Source organism: Notamacropus eugenii, chromosome 7 (genome assembly GCF_028372415.1).
Source record: "Notamacropus eugenii isolate mMacEug1 chromosome 7, mMacEug1.pri_v2, whole genome shotgun sequence".
Classification (NCBI taxonomy): Eukaryota; Metazoa; Chordata; class Mammalia; order Diprotodontia; family Macropodidae; genus Notamacropus; species Notamacropus eugenii.
In genome coordinates this window covers 61,639,410-61,651,707 of record NC_092878.1, presented here as the reverse complement: position 1 = coordinate 61,651,707, position 12,298 = coordinate 61,639,410, and the positions used below count along the sequence as shown (strand labels likewise).

Below are 12,298 nucleotides of genomic sequence, written 5' to 3'. Positions count from 1 at the left end.
CTCCCACAAGCGCCAGTGCATACCTCTTTGCCCAGGTCCTCTCGGATGACCTGCTGGATCTCTTGCATGCTGCTTTGCGGGGCCTGGCTGTGTAGGACCTTTAAGGTACTTGTGTATTCCTCAGGCAGCAAGTAATCCAGGGCCCCTAGATGCTGGCCCACCTTGATGAAGGTGCCTCTGTTTGCACAGCAGAGTTCTCGGAGGCGCTCAGCAGAGCGACGGTGTACCTGCCAAGAGATGAGGCAGGGTCAAGATCACAGAGTATATAAGTTTGTAACATTCTCTCTGCTTTCTCTTGCCCTTGAATACTCTCCATGTTGCCATAGAGGGAAGAGTTCTGAAGTCTAGTCAGTCACTCAGTCAGACAGTTGACAAGCGTTTATTAAGTACCTCCTATGTGTCAGGCACTAGTATCAGAGAACCACAGTCCAAAGCCAAGGTCAGCTACTTGCTGTCTGCTTGACCTTGGCCACGTGTCTTAAATTCTCTGGGCCTCAGTTTCTTCAAATAAAATGAGGGGATTGGAATTCTAGGTCTAAATCTATGATCTTACGATATATTTCCCTGTGTTATGAGTAGAGGTCTAGGCAGCAATAGCCCTCAATCTCAAGAACAAAATTATGAGGGAAATTTATGAAGCATTTCCTTATCCCCTTTGGTTCCCTGTCTTTCCAGGAACTCTGGATCTTCCCTCCTAATCCCTCAATGCTCAGAATCCCCTTCTACAATATCTGACCTACAACTGGTCCCTGAGGTAGTCTCATTTTCAGATTTCCTATATCAAAACTTAGCTGCCAAGAGCCCAAGTTGACAATTAGCTAATCTGACAAACCAATTCCTCTTAATTTCCTAATGAGCTAATTAACTATCCTTTTTATATATAACAGGACCATCTGGTAACCAAAGGAATGATCCCAATGTTGGAAAATTTAAGTACTAAGTTAGTGGAAGGCAAGATATGGAGTTATTTGGGGGCAAGGAGTTTTTCAGCTCCCCTTTATCATACCATACTGATTTTTATTCTGTTTACTGGTAGAGCTGGCTATGTCTATTTGATTCTTGCACTGTGTATCTGCAGCCTTCACCCCTGACCAACCAAAGTTTTCAAAGCTTTATAAATATATCTTGATCTTGAAGAGCTAAGAGACAAGTCAGCATACATATAAACACAGTATGTAAGAGATCACTGGGTGTTATGGGGTAGTAGAAGTCTCTTGTACAAATTAAATCAAATCCCAAAATATATACTGAGTATCTACTATGTACAAGGCACTATGCTGAGAGTTATGGAGGATAAAAAGAGATGTAAGACTCAGGTCTTGCCCCTAAGGAGCTTACAGTCTGTAGGGAAGAGGGAAAAAAGAGCCACAACCTATGAAACAAATAATTTTGTTCAGTCATTTCAGTTGTATTTGTCTTTTCATGACCCATTTGGAATTTTCTTGGGGAAGATATTCAAGTGGTTTGCCATTTCCTCCTCCAGCTCATTTTACAGATAAGGAAACTGACTTAAAAGGGTTAAGTGACTTGCCCAAGGTCATATAACTAGTTAGTATCTGAGGCCAGATGTGAACTTAGGAAGATAAGTTTTCCTCATTCCAGGCCCAACCCTCTATCTACTGTACTCACCTAGCTGCCCATGAAACAAATAATATAAAATTTAAATAACAGATCAAGACAATCAAAGAGATATTACAGGGAAATATAAAACTAAAGTCAAATGAGAAATAGAGATAAATATTTTAAGAGTTCAAAAGCAAGAGAGATTACTTCACTTTGCAACAGTCAAGGAAGGTTTCATGGAGGTGATCTGTCCACATTCTCTTCAAAGGCAACAATTACATGCTATATATCCCAATAATACGCAAAATCCTTGAGGGAAACTATTCTGTTTGTAAGACCAGGGCCTAGTACAGTGATCTAAGATTCGTAAGTGTTTGTTGAAGTGACTATACCCGGGTTCAAAGAATGACCATGACTTTCTATAGATGTCAGGCCAGTTATGGCTCAACTCCACATGAACAGGTCTAAACTTGCAGTCATTGTGTGTCCTTTGTTTCTGAAGAGGACCAATGACATCATGGTGATGCCTTGACTTGTGCATGAAATGGATTTAAATGAGGTGGAGTTATCAACCTCATTTTCTCTTCCTGATTCATCAAAGTCTTAGTGGCAAGAAAACATATGAAGATTTCCTTTGGCAGAATGGGCAGGTGAGAAACTTGCAGTCACTAAGACTGTCAATAAGGCAGTCAATAAAAGAGAAATGAAATCACTAACTCACTGATTTGGAAATGGAAAGGACCTCAGAAGTCACAGAGTCTGATCCTCTTTCATTTTATGGATGAGGAAACTGAGACTCAGATCAAATGAGAAAATATCTGTAAATATTTGATCAAAGGATATCTGCATATTTTGTATGTTTACAAATGAGATATTTGTAAATGACTTAATACAGTGCCTACCCCTACCCCTACGCCTTCCTTATGCAAGTAATAAGCTGCAGAGACAAAATTTGAAGCCATAGTCTTTGACTCTAAATTCAGTTCTCTTCCCACTGTGCCATACTGTTCCTGTCCTGTACCTTGGGACCTAGTACCCAAAGGACATAATATGCCCAGGAAGAGCCAAGTTAGGCCTTTAACCAATATTTTCAAAACAGAATTCAAGGTTAAGAATTTGCATTTTATCCTATAGGCAATTTTGGACTTTTAAAATTCCCTTTCTAGTTCAATCTACCTTTCTGGACCATAATACAGTCTTATAGTCCCACTGATCTGGCTTACTTGTTCTCTCTCACATACAACATTCCATCTTTTGTCTCCATGCCTGTACATAAGCCATGCCCCATGTGCCTAGAATGTACTCCCTCCTAAGCTTGGCTTCTTTGAATCACTTGCTCTGAGAGGGAGCCAAGATGGCAGAGAAAAGGCAGTGACTCACCTGAGCTCTCCCCAAAACCCTTCTGAGCACCTCTAAATAATGCCATAAAACAATTCCTGGAGCAGCAGAACCCACAAAAGGACAGGGTGAAATAATCTGCCAGACAAAGACAACTTAGAAGGTCAGCAGGAAAGGTCTGTTGCACCAGAGTGAGAGTGGAGTACAGTCCAGCAGGTGGCACCAGAACAGGCCAGGCCCCTGCAAACCAAGAGCAGGCCTTGGGAGTCACTGAATCTGCAGTGACAGTGGCTACATCCGGAGCTCTCAGACCACAGATGGTAAAGGGGTAGAAAAACTGATCAGAGGGAGATTACAGGGGTCTCTTTGCCAGCACTAGAGGCAGGACTCTGTTGCTTTGCCTATACTTGGATCTGGGTCACAGTTCTCAGTGCAGTCCCAGGGCAAGGATGCACTAATGGTGCACTAATACACCAGAGCTCGTGAGCCTACAGTGGAGCAGAGACCTTCCTCACAGTTCCAGGGCAGAAAAGAGTGCTTGTGGTCACAGACCAGACCACAGCACAGAGCAAAGCAGACCAGAGCCATAGGCCAGGAGAGAAGTAAACGCCTCTCCTTAGATCATACCACCTTAGAAGAACTGAAAACATACAAGTCCCTGGAAGTATCTCTGAAAATAGCTATACAAAAACCCTGAAGCTTAGGACAGTGAACCCTCCACCCTGGAAGCAGAGCCTCACTTTAACAAAGAATTAAAAAGTCAAGAACAGACTGGAAAAATGAGCAAACAGAAAAAATTTCTGACCAAAAAAAATTACTATAGCGACAAGGAAGATCAAAACACACATTCAGAAGAAAACAACAAAATCAAAGCTCATACTTCCAAAGCCTCCAAGAAAAATATGAATCAGTCTCAGGCAATGGAAGAGCTCAAAAAAGATTATGAAAATCAAGCAGGAGAAGTAGAGGAAAAATTAGGAAGAGACATGAGAGTGATGAAAGAAAATCATGAAAAAAAGTCAACAGCTTGGTAAAGGAGATGCAAAAAAAAAAAAAAAAGAATACTGAAGAAAACAACACCTCAAAAAACAGAGTAGGCCAAATGGTTAAAAAAAAAAAAGTACAATAAAACAATGAGAAGAATGCCTTAAAAGGCAGAACTGGCCAAATGGAAAAAGAGGCACAAAAATTCACTGAAGAAAATCCTTAAAAAGTAGAACTGGCCAAATAGAAAAGGAGACACAAAAGCTCACTGAAGAAAACAATTCCTTAAAAATTAAAATGGAGCAAAGGGAGGTGAATAACTTTATGAGAAATCAAGAAACAATAAAACAATACCAAAAGAATGAAAAAATCTGAGACAATGTTTCTCCAATCTCATTGAAAAAACGACTGACCTGGAAAACAGATACAAGAGAGAGAATTTAAAAATTATTAGGCTACCTGAAAACCATGATCAAAAAAAAAAGAGCCTGGACATCATCTTTCAAGAAATTATCAAAGAAAACTGTCTTGATGTTCTAGAACTAGAGGATAAAATAGAAATAGAAAGAATCCACTGATCACCTCCTGAAAGAGGTCCCAAAATGAAAACTTCCAGGAATATTATATCCATATTCCAGAGCTACCAGTCAAGGAGAAAATATTATAAGCAGTCAGAAAGAAAACAACTCAAATATCCTGAAGTCACGATCTAGCAGCTTCTACATTAAAGGATCAGAGGGCCTGGAATATGATATTCCAGAGGATAAAACCAAGAGTCACCTAGCCAGCATAATTGAGTATATTCCTTCAGGGGAAAAACTAGAAATTCAATGAAATAGAGGACTTTCAAACATTCTTAATGAAAAGACCAGAACTGAACAGACAATCTGACTTTCAGATACAAGATTCAAGAGAAGCATAAAAATGTAAACAGGAAAGGAAAATCATAAGGGACTTCATAAGTTTAAACTGTTTACAATCCTACATGCAAAGATGATATTTGTAACGCATAAGCCCTTTCTCGTTATTGGGGCAGTTAGAAGGAATATATATAGACAGAGGGCACAGGTGTAAGTTGAATATAAGGGATGATATCTAAAAAAATAAAATTAAGGGGTGAGAAAAGAATGCACTGGAAGAAAAGGAAAGGTAGAATGGGGCAAATTATCTCACATAAAAGAGGCAAGAAAAAGCTTTCACAACAGAGGGGAAGATGGAAGAGTGAATCTTACTCTCCATAGAATTAGCTCAAAGAGAGAATAACATACATACTCAATTGGGTATGGCAAACTATCTTACGCTACAGGAAATTAGGAGGGAAAGGGAATAAGAGAAGGTAGTGGGGGAGTAATAGAAGGGAGGGCAAGTAGTAGTCAGTACTACTGGGGTAAGCAGTAGTCAGAAGCAAAACACTTTTGAGGAGGGACAAGGTGAAAGGAAAAAGAGTAGAATAAACAGAGGGGAAACTAGGATGGAGGGAAATACAGTTAGCAATCATTACTGTAAAAATAAATTTAAGCAAGTTTCTCTGATAAAGGACTCATTTCTCAAACATATAGAGAATTGAGTCAAATTTAAAAAAATAAGAGCCAATCTCCAATTAATAAATGATCAAAAGATATGAACAGTTTTCCCATGAAGTAATCAAAGCTATCTATAGCCATATGAAAAAACATTCTAAATCACTACTGAGTGGAGAAATGCAAATTAGAACAATTATGAGGTACTATTTCATACCTATTAGATTGACTAATAGGACAGAAAAGGTAAATGACAAGTGTTAGAGGGGATGTGGGGAAAATTGATGGAGTTATAACCTGATTCAACCATTCTGAAGAACAATTTGGAACTACATCCAAAGGGCTATAAAACTATGCATATCCTTTGACCTAGTAATATCACTATTAGGTAAGAGATTTTTTTAAAAAAGGAAAAGAACCTACATGTACAAAAATATTTATAGCAACTCTTTTCTGGTGACAAGGAATTGGAAATTGAGGGGATGCCCATATATTGGGGAATGGTTGAACAAATTGTGGTATGTGACTGTGACAGAATATTATTGTGCTATAAGAAATGATGAGCAGGATGTTCTCAGAAAAACCTGGAAAGACTTACAGAAGCTAATCCAAAGTGACACCAACTGCATACAAATTAACAGCAATATCGTGAGATGATCAGCTGCGAATGATTTAGCTACTCTCAGCAATACAATGATCCAAGACAACTCTGAAGGACTTCTGATGAAAGATGCTATCTATCCCCAGAGAAAGAACAGATTGAATCATTTTTTTTAACTTTATTTTTCTTGGGGTTTTTTTGGTCCATGTTTTCTTTCACAACATGACTAATATGGAAAAGTGTTTTGCCTGACTACACATATATAACCTATATCAAATTGCTTGCCTTCTCAATGAGAGGGTGGGAAGGGGAGGAAGGGAGAGAATTTGGAACTCAAAGTTTTAAAAACGAATGGTAAAAATTATTTTTACATGTAATTAGGGGAAAATAAAATACTAAACACATGTATATACACAGAAAAGAATCCCTTGCTGCCTTCCAAGCTCATCTCAAATGCCAATTCCTAAGTGAGATCCTTCCTGATCCTCCCAGTGTCTCTTCCCCATCAATGCTGGATGTATTATATGGGTACAGGTTGTTTCCCCAGGCAGAATGTCAGTTCCATGAGGACAAAGATTGCTTTGTTTTCATCTCTGTATATCCCATACCTAACAGAGAGCCTGGCACCTAGTAGGCATTTAATAAATGCCTGACGCTGTAGCATCATCCCAAACCAAATGAGGTTTTCAACAAAGAGGGAAGGAATACAATTCCTTCTCTATTCAGTCAAGAGAAGAAAAAGAAAACACACTATTCACACATGCACCTGGACAGTTTATCACAGCACAGAAAGTTCAGGCTATTATGGGTAAATAGCTTTTATGCAGCTTGGATAATTGTCCTCAACACTACGGCACCAGCAGAGGAGAAATGTGCCATTACCAGACCAGAGGAAAAGGAAAGATACAGGGAAAGGGCCTGAAGAGGCCCCTACAAGGCATCAGTTTCAGAAGAGGCGACACTAGTTTCTTCCAGCAGGAAGGTTAGCATGTGGTCCTGCACAGGGACACAGAGACTACTCAACAGAACCAAGTAACTCCCCAAGGAAACAGATTGCCCCAACTGTTTGGAGGCCTTTTTGTTATCTCCTGGGGGGCCTCCAGGAGCCAGACTGTGATGTGGAAGTGAGACATGATCTCTGTCCTCTAGCTAGGGAGACCAGTCTAACATATTTGAACAATACAAGGCAGTATATAATTAAGTGCTAAATTGTATAGGCAGTAACTGAGGAAGGAGCACAGAGAAAGGGAAGATAGGTACTGTGGTATGGGGGGAAACAATCAGACTCAGAGTCTGCAGACCTGGGTTCTCTTTGGAAGAACCTCACCATCATCAGTCTCAAATCCCCACCTTTCTCATCGACCAAATGAGGACTAGATTAGCTCCAAGGTTCCTTCCAAATCAAGCACTCCATGATTATCAGAGAAGGCTGGTACACATAGTATCACAAGAAGGTAGGACTTGAGCCAAACCTTAGAAAATGAGTAGGAAAATACTAGAATGTCATTTATTTTAGAGCTATGGAAACGAGGTGGTTAAATCAACATAGTTTAGTAGATAACCCAGTCTCAGAGTCAGGAAGGCCTGGGTTCAGTTCCTGCCTTGGACATACAACAACCATGTGACAACTTACCTCTCCAAGTCAATTTGTCTCTCCAAGTCAACTTGTCCCTCAGTACCCCCAAGGAGACTTCTCTAAGCTACACTGTGACTGTATAAGTGGAAATAACTTTCTAGGAGTATGTAACACTGATGAAGTCACAAGCATGCTCAAAAACAGAGAAAAAGAAAAAAAAAAGATGAAAAAACTTGCCCAAGGGGAACCACATGACTGAAGGCCAAAAAGGAAGACCTGAAAGGAAGAAAGGGAAATAAGGGCTGGTGAGGAGGCAAAACTGTTGTGTCCATCTTCCTAGGAAAGCCTCACCATAGGCACTTGTCTCTGCTAACTCATGGCTCTCAAGGGCGTTACTGTCAAATCCCTTTAGAGTCCTATAAGCTAAACGAAAAAAAGAGGTTAAAACCAGGACTGGCCTCTGTTCCCCTCCCATTCTTACCACAGGCCAGTTCCTGAGTGGGACTGACTGTTAAGACAAGGTAATAATGGTTTCTGAAACACAGAAACCCTCTCTGATTACATTCTTCCAAGACACTTAGTTGTGTCTGACTCACATATTGCTTAGAATATCAGCTACCAGGATCGAGACCTTTGAAAATAAATAAACTGTAGTGAATTTTATCCAAAGCATATACAAAAATAAAGGAAGATATTAAGAGAAAAAAACAAAGTAGAACAGATACATACCACCCCCCAAAAAAGGAGGGGGGAAAGATGAAGCTTGTGAGTGATTATAATACATCTATAAGCTGTGGTTAGGTTCAATGATTATAATACATCTGTAAGCTGTGGTTAGGTTCAAAGGAATATTGACTTTAACATAATAGAGTCCACACTGAGGGGCCACGTTTACACCCACACACTATCCAATGTCTGGCACATTCTGGGTGCCCAATAAAAAGAGATTGATGAAGGCAAGGGTTTAGTACTCATAAAAATAGAAATCATGAAACCAAGTAACTGGAGCTAACTTCCACAGTATGAATGAATGAATGGATGGATGAATGGATGACATAAAGCATTTATTAAGTGCTTACTATATACAAAGCACAATACTAAGAATACAAATGGAAAAATAAGACAATCCTTGCTCTCAATGGCCTCACATTCTAATGTTCCTCTATTAGAGTCTGTAGATAAGATTGAAAAGTCTCATGAACCTTAGGGTACAGTGGCAAAGTAGATGTTAATGCCTCTCCTTTAGTGTTATTTCTATTCATGGCACACTGGAGAGAGCACTTGGCCTGGGGTCAGGAACACTTAAGTTCAAATCAGACGCTTAGTAGCTGTGTGATTCTGGGCAAGTCACTTAATCTCTGTCTGCCTCAGTTTCCTCAGCTATAAAATGGGGATAATAATAGTTCCTAACTCCCAGGGTTATTGTGAGGATGAATATTTGTAAAGCACTTGGCACAGGTCCTAGAACATAGTAGGCACTTAAATGTTTGTTTCCTTCCTTCCTTCCTTTTGACAGTGCCAAGGACTTTGTTGGCAAGAACTTTCTTTTCTGTGTTGGCTGTGGCTGCCATGCTTACAGGACCAGTGGCCAAGCTACATCTCCACAGGAGCTGCCCCTCAGGCCGAAGACTGGGGGCACTGGGTTAGAAGCATTGCTATTCCTAATAAGAGGCAAATTCTTTCCAACTTAAGATGGAATCCAACCAATTATCTAAGACCAACTTTTATATGCAATCACTTAAGTGGATTTTCACGCTGCATGTCACTAACAAAAGGGATGCCACAATAACTCTGTTTAGAGCCAAAGCTCAGAAATTGCAAAGAAGTATGTTTATGCTTGATATATGGAAAAACTGCTTAATAATGAGAGTTATTCAAAAGTAGAACAGACTTCCTCAGGAGGCAGTGAACTCTTCACTGGAAGTCTTCAATCAAAGGCTGGATGAGCACTTGTTGGAAACACTATAAAAGGATTATTTTTTCAGGTATGGCTTGGACTGGATTACTCTTAAAGTCCTGCCTACCTCATATTCTGAGAAGTGAGTACTGAGCACCCACTGGATATATACATGTCACTGTTTAGTCACTAGGATAATCAATCAGTCAATGAACAAATCTTTAATAAGCACCTACTGAGCACCAAGAGTAAGACAAATCCCCTGCTTAGAGTCTAGATGGGGAGACACATACTTGAAAAGAAAACAAACACAAGGTCACAGCAGTTAAGTGGCAAGTGAGTAACACAATCAGTGCTTCCTACAGGAGGGCAAAGGAGGGTGGGGTTACTGGGAATTGGGTTGGTCAGGGTTATGGATCATAGATTTAGAGTTAGAAGGGACCCTGGGGGGCATCTAGTCCAAATTCCTCATTTTATAGATGAAGAAGCTAAGGTTAGTTAGGTGACTTTCCCAGGAATTCAGAGCTGGGATTCAAACCCAGGGCCCCTAACTCCAATACATTTTTAAAAGACAGCAATACCCCTCCCCCGCAAAAAAAGTCTTCAACTGGAGACTTGTACTGAAAGCTTTTCACAGAAATCAGTGTTCTCATCCCCTCCCTATGTTTTGTCCTGTCCATCTACTGCAGAATGCAATCACAACAGGCAGATAACATGTATAATTATTATGTTCTGCCCTACACCTAGCAAATTGTTGGTGCTCAATAGCTATTATTATATGAACTCACTCCTACCATACACCCACTCGAGTTCTCTCCCCCCAGAATCTCTCTATGCTCACTACTCAGCACACAACCACCCAGTTCACTAGTCCGCCTCGAAACCTACCTTCAGCCTTTTGTTTGGTCAGACTCTGTCTGGATGGAAGATGCCACTAGCATGGAACCCCGCAGCCTATCCCAAGCAGAGGCCAGTCTAAGAATCTCTGCTGGGTGTCCATCCTTTCTTCCCTCCCCATCAAATTAGCACAGAAGCAGCTGGTACTGTCTCTCTGCCTCTGCTCCATCTTCATTTTACTCTGAGCTCGATAATTTGCCTTATGATTATCTCTCATTACCAACGACCTTGCTGTAATGAGTTTTAATCTGCCTCATATTAATTAAAAACATTTTCATTAGCCAGCTTGGTGTGGAGGGAAAATAGCTAACAGAATGGGCTCAGTGGGCTGGAGAAGTGTTGCTCCTATCCCATTTCTAAACATCTGAAAAAGGGGAATACCCAAGTCTTGAAGAGTAGCTACAATGATCAAGCTGGAAAAAATAGGGTCACCTAAACTGGTCATGGAGAAATTATGGCCACAGTTCTTGCTGCTATGTCTGTATCTAAAAGAACCATGAGCATAATTTTAATTTGGCATAATTTAGATGCCAAAAACCCCTTCTCCTTCATCTCCCCTTTAATGGAAAAGTCTAGACTGGACATTCTATCACTGAGACTTCAATATAAAGCCAATAAGGTAGTATGTGGCACCAAGAACCCCTATCTTTCCAATTCCCACAAGAGGGGAAAAACAAAGATGCCAATATATGTTTTTTATCACAAAATTTAACTTCAATCCTTTCCCTTCTCTGTTCCTGGAAAGAAGGTGGTTTTAGAAGCCTTTTCCTAACTACCAGACCATGTCCTGAACTGTACTTTAGGGAACAAAGTTAGACTCTTCATAACTTGAATCTTAGGATCTCAGAGGGCATCTAGTCAAACACACTCATTTTTTACAGATGAGGAAACTGAGGCCCAAAGAAGTTAAGTGACTTGTCCAAGATCAAAGAGGTAATAAGTAGAAACTTGGGCTGTCAAGTTTCAAACCCCAGTTTTCTGATTCTACTGTACCATCTTGTCATTCCTGTGAGTGGTATGATCAGATCTGCATATAAGTGAGATTAATCTGACAGCAATGTGAAAGACAGATTAGAAGGGGTAGGAGACAATGTAGAGAAATTTTAAAGAAATTTGTTCCAAATATGATTCTGCCTCTAGGGGACATTCTCTTCAGTCTAAATATATACATCTTTAGAATGTTATCTACAAGAAGACTTAAAAATAATAAAAGCTTTGTCCAAGAAAATAACAAAAACAAGCAAAAAACTGATTTAAATGCACAGGCTCCCCTTTAAAGCTCCTTGCTTTAAAGCAATTATACCAACAAATTCTGCTTCACTCAATTAATCCCAGGGCCTATAGTTTCTGTTTTCAGTTGTGTCCAACTCTTTGTGACCTCTTTTGGGGTTTTCTTGGCAAAGATATTGGAGTAGTTTGCTATTTTCTTCTCTAGTTCATTTTACTGAGGCAACTGATGAGGAAACTGAGGCAGAATTAAGTGACTTGCCCAGGGTGACACAGCTAATAAGTGTCTGAGGCTGGATTTGAACTCAGGAAGATGAGCCTTCCTAATTCCAGGCTCAGCACTCTATCTATTTTGCCACCCAGCTAGCTCCTCAATCCCAGAGCCTAGCAACTATGAATTAATACAATAGAATGCAATAAAAATTAATTAAGTAGTTATCTAGAAGAAATGAAACAAGAATTTTTAAAAAATGGAATAAAAGTTCTGGAGGTAACATTTGGAAAGAAAATAAATAGCTTAGAAGAGAAAGTGGGAAATCTTACCTGAGCAATGGACTCTCAGAAAACTTGAATAGACCAAATAGAAAACAATGACTTCAATGATATGCAAGAAATATTGGAACAAAATCAAAAGACTGAAAAATTGAAGAAAATGTAAAATATCTGATATAAAACAACAACTGATCTAGGAAAGA

General features: G+C 39.7%; 1 protein-coding gene across 5 annotated transcripts in view; it reads right to left on the bottom strand.

Moving 5' to 3' along the window:
• Positions 1 to 12,298, bottom strand: part of ADCK1 (aarF domain containing kinase 1) — a 216,528-nt gene that overhangs the window by 99,991 nt on the left and 104,239 nt on the right. For all 5 annotated transcript variants that reach the window (XM_072623681.1, XM_072623682.1, XM_072623683.1 and 2 more), the window contains one exon: positions 24 to 227. In XM_072623681.1, the coding sequence (XP_072479782.1) occupies positions 24 to 227 (204 nt within the window). The remainder of the gene's footprint in view (positions 1 to 23; positions 228 to 12,298) is intronic.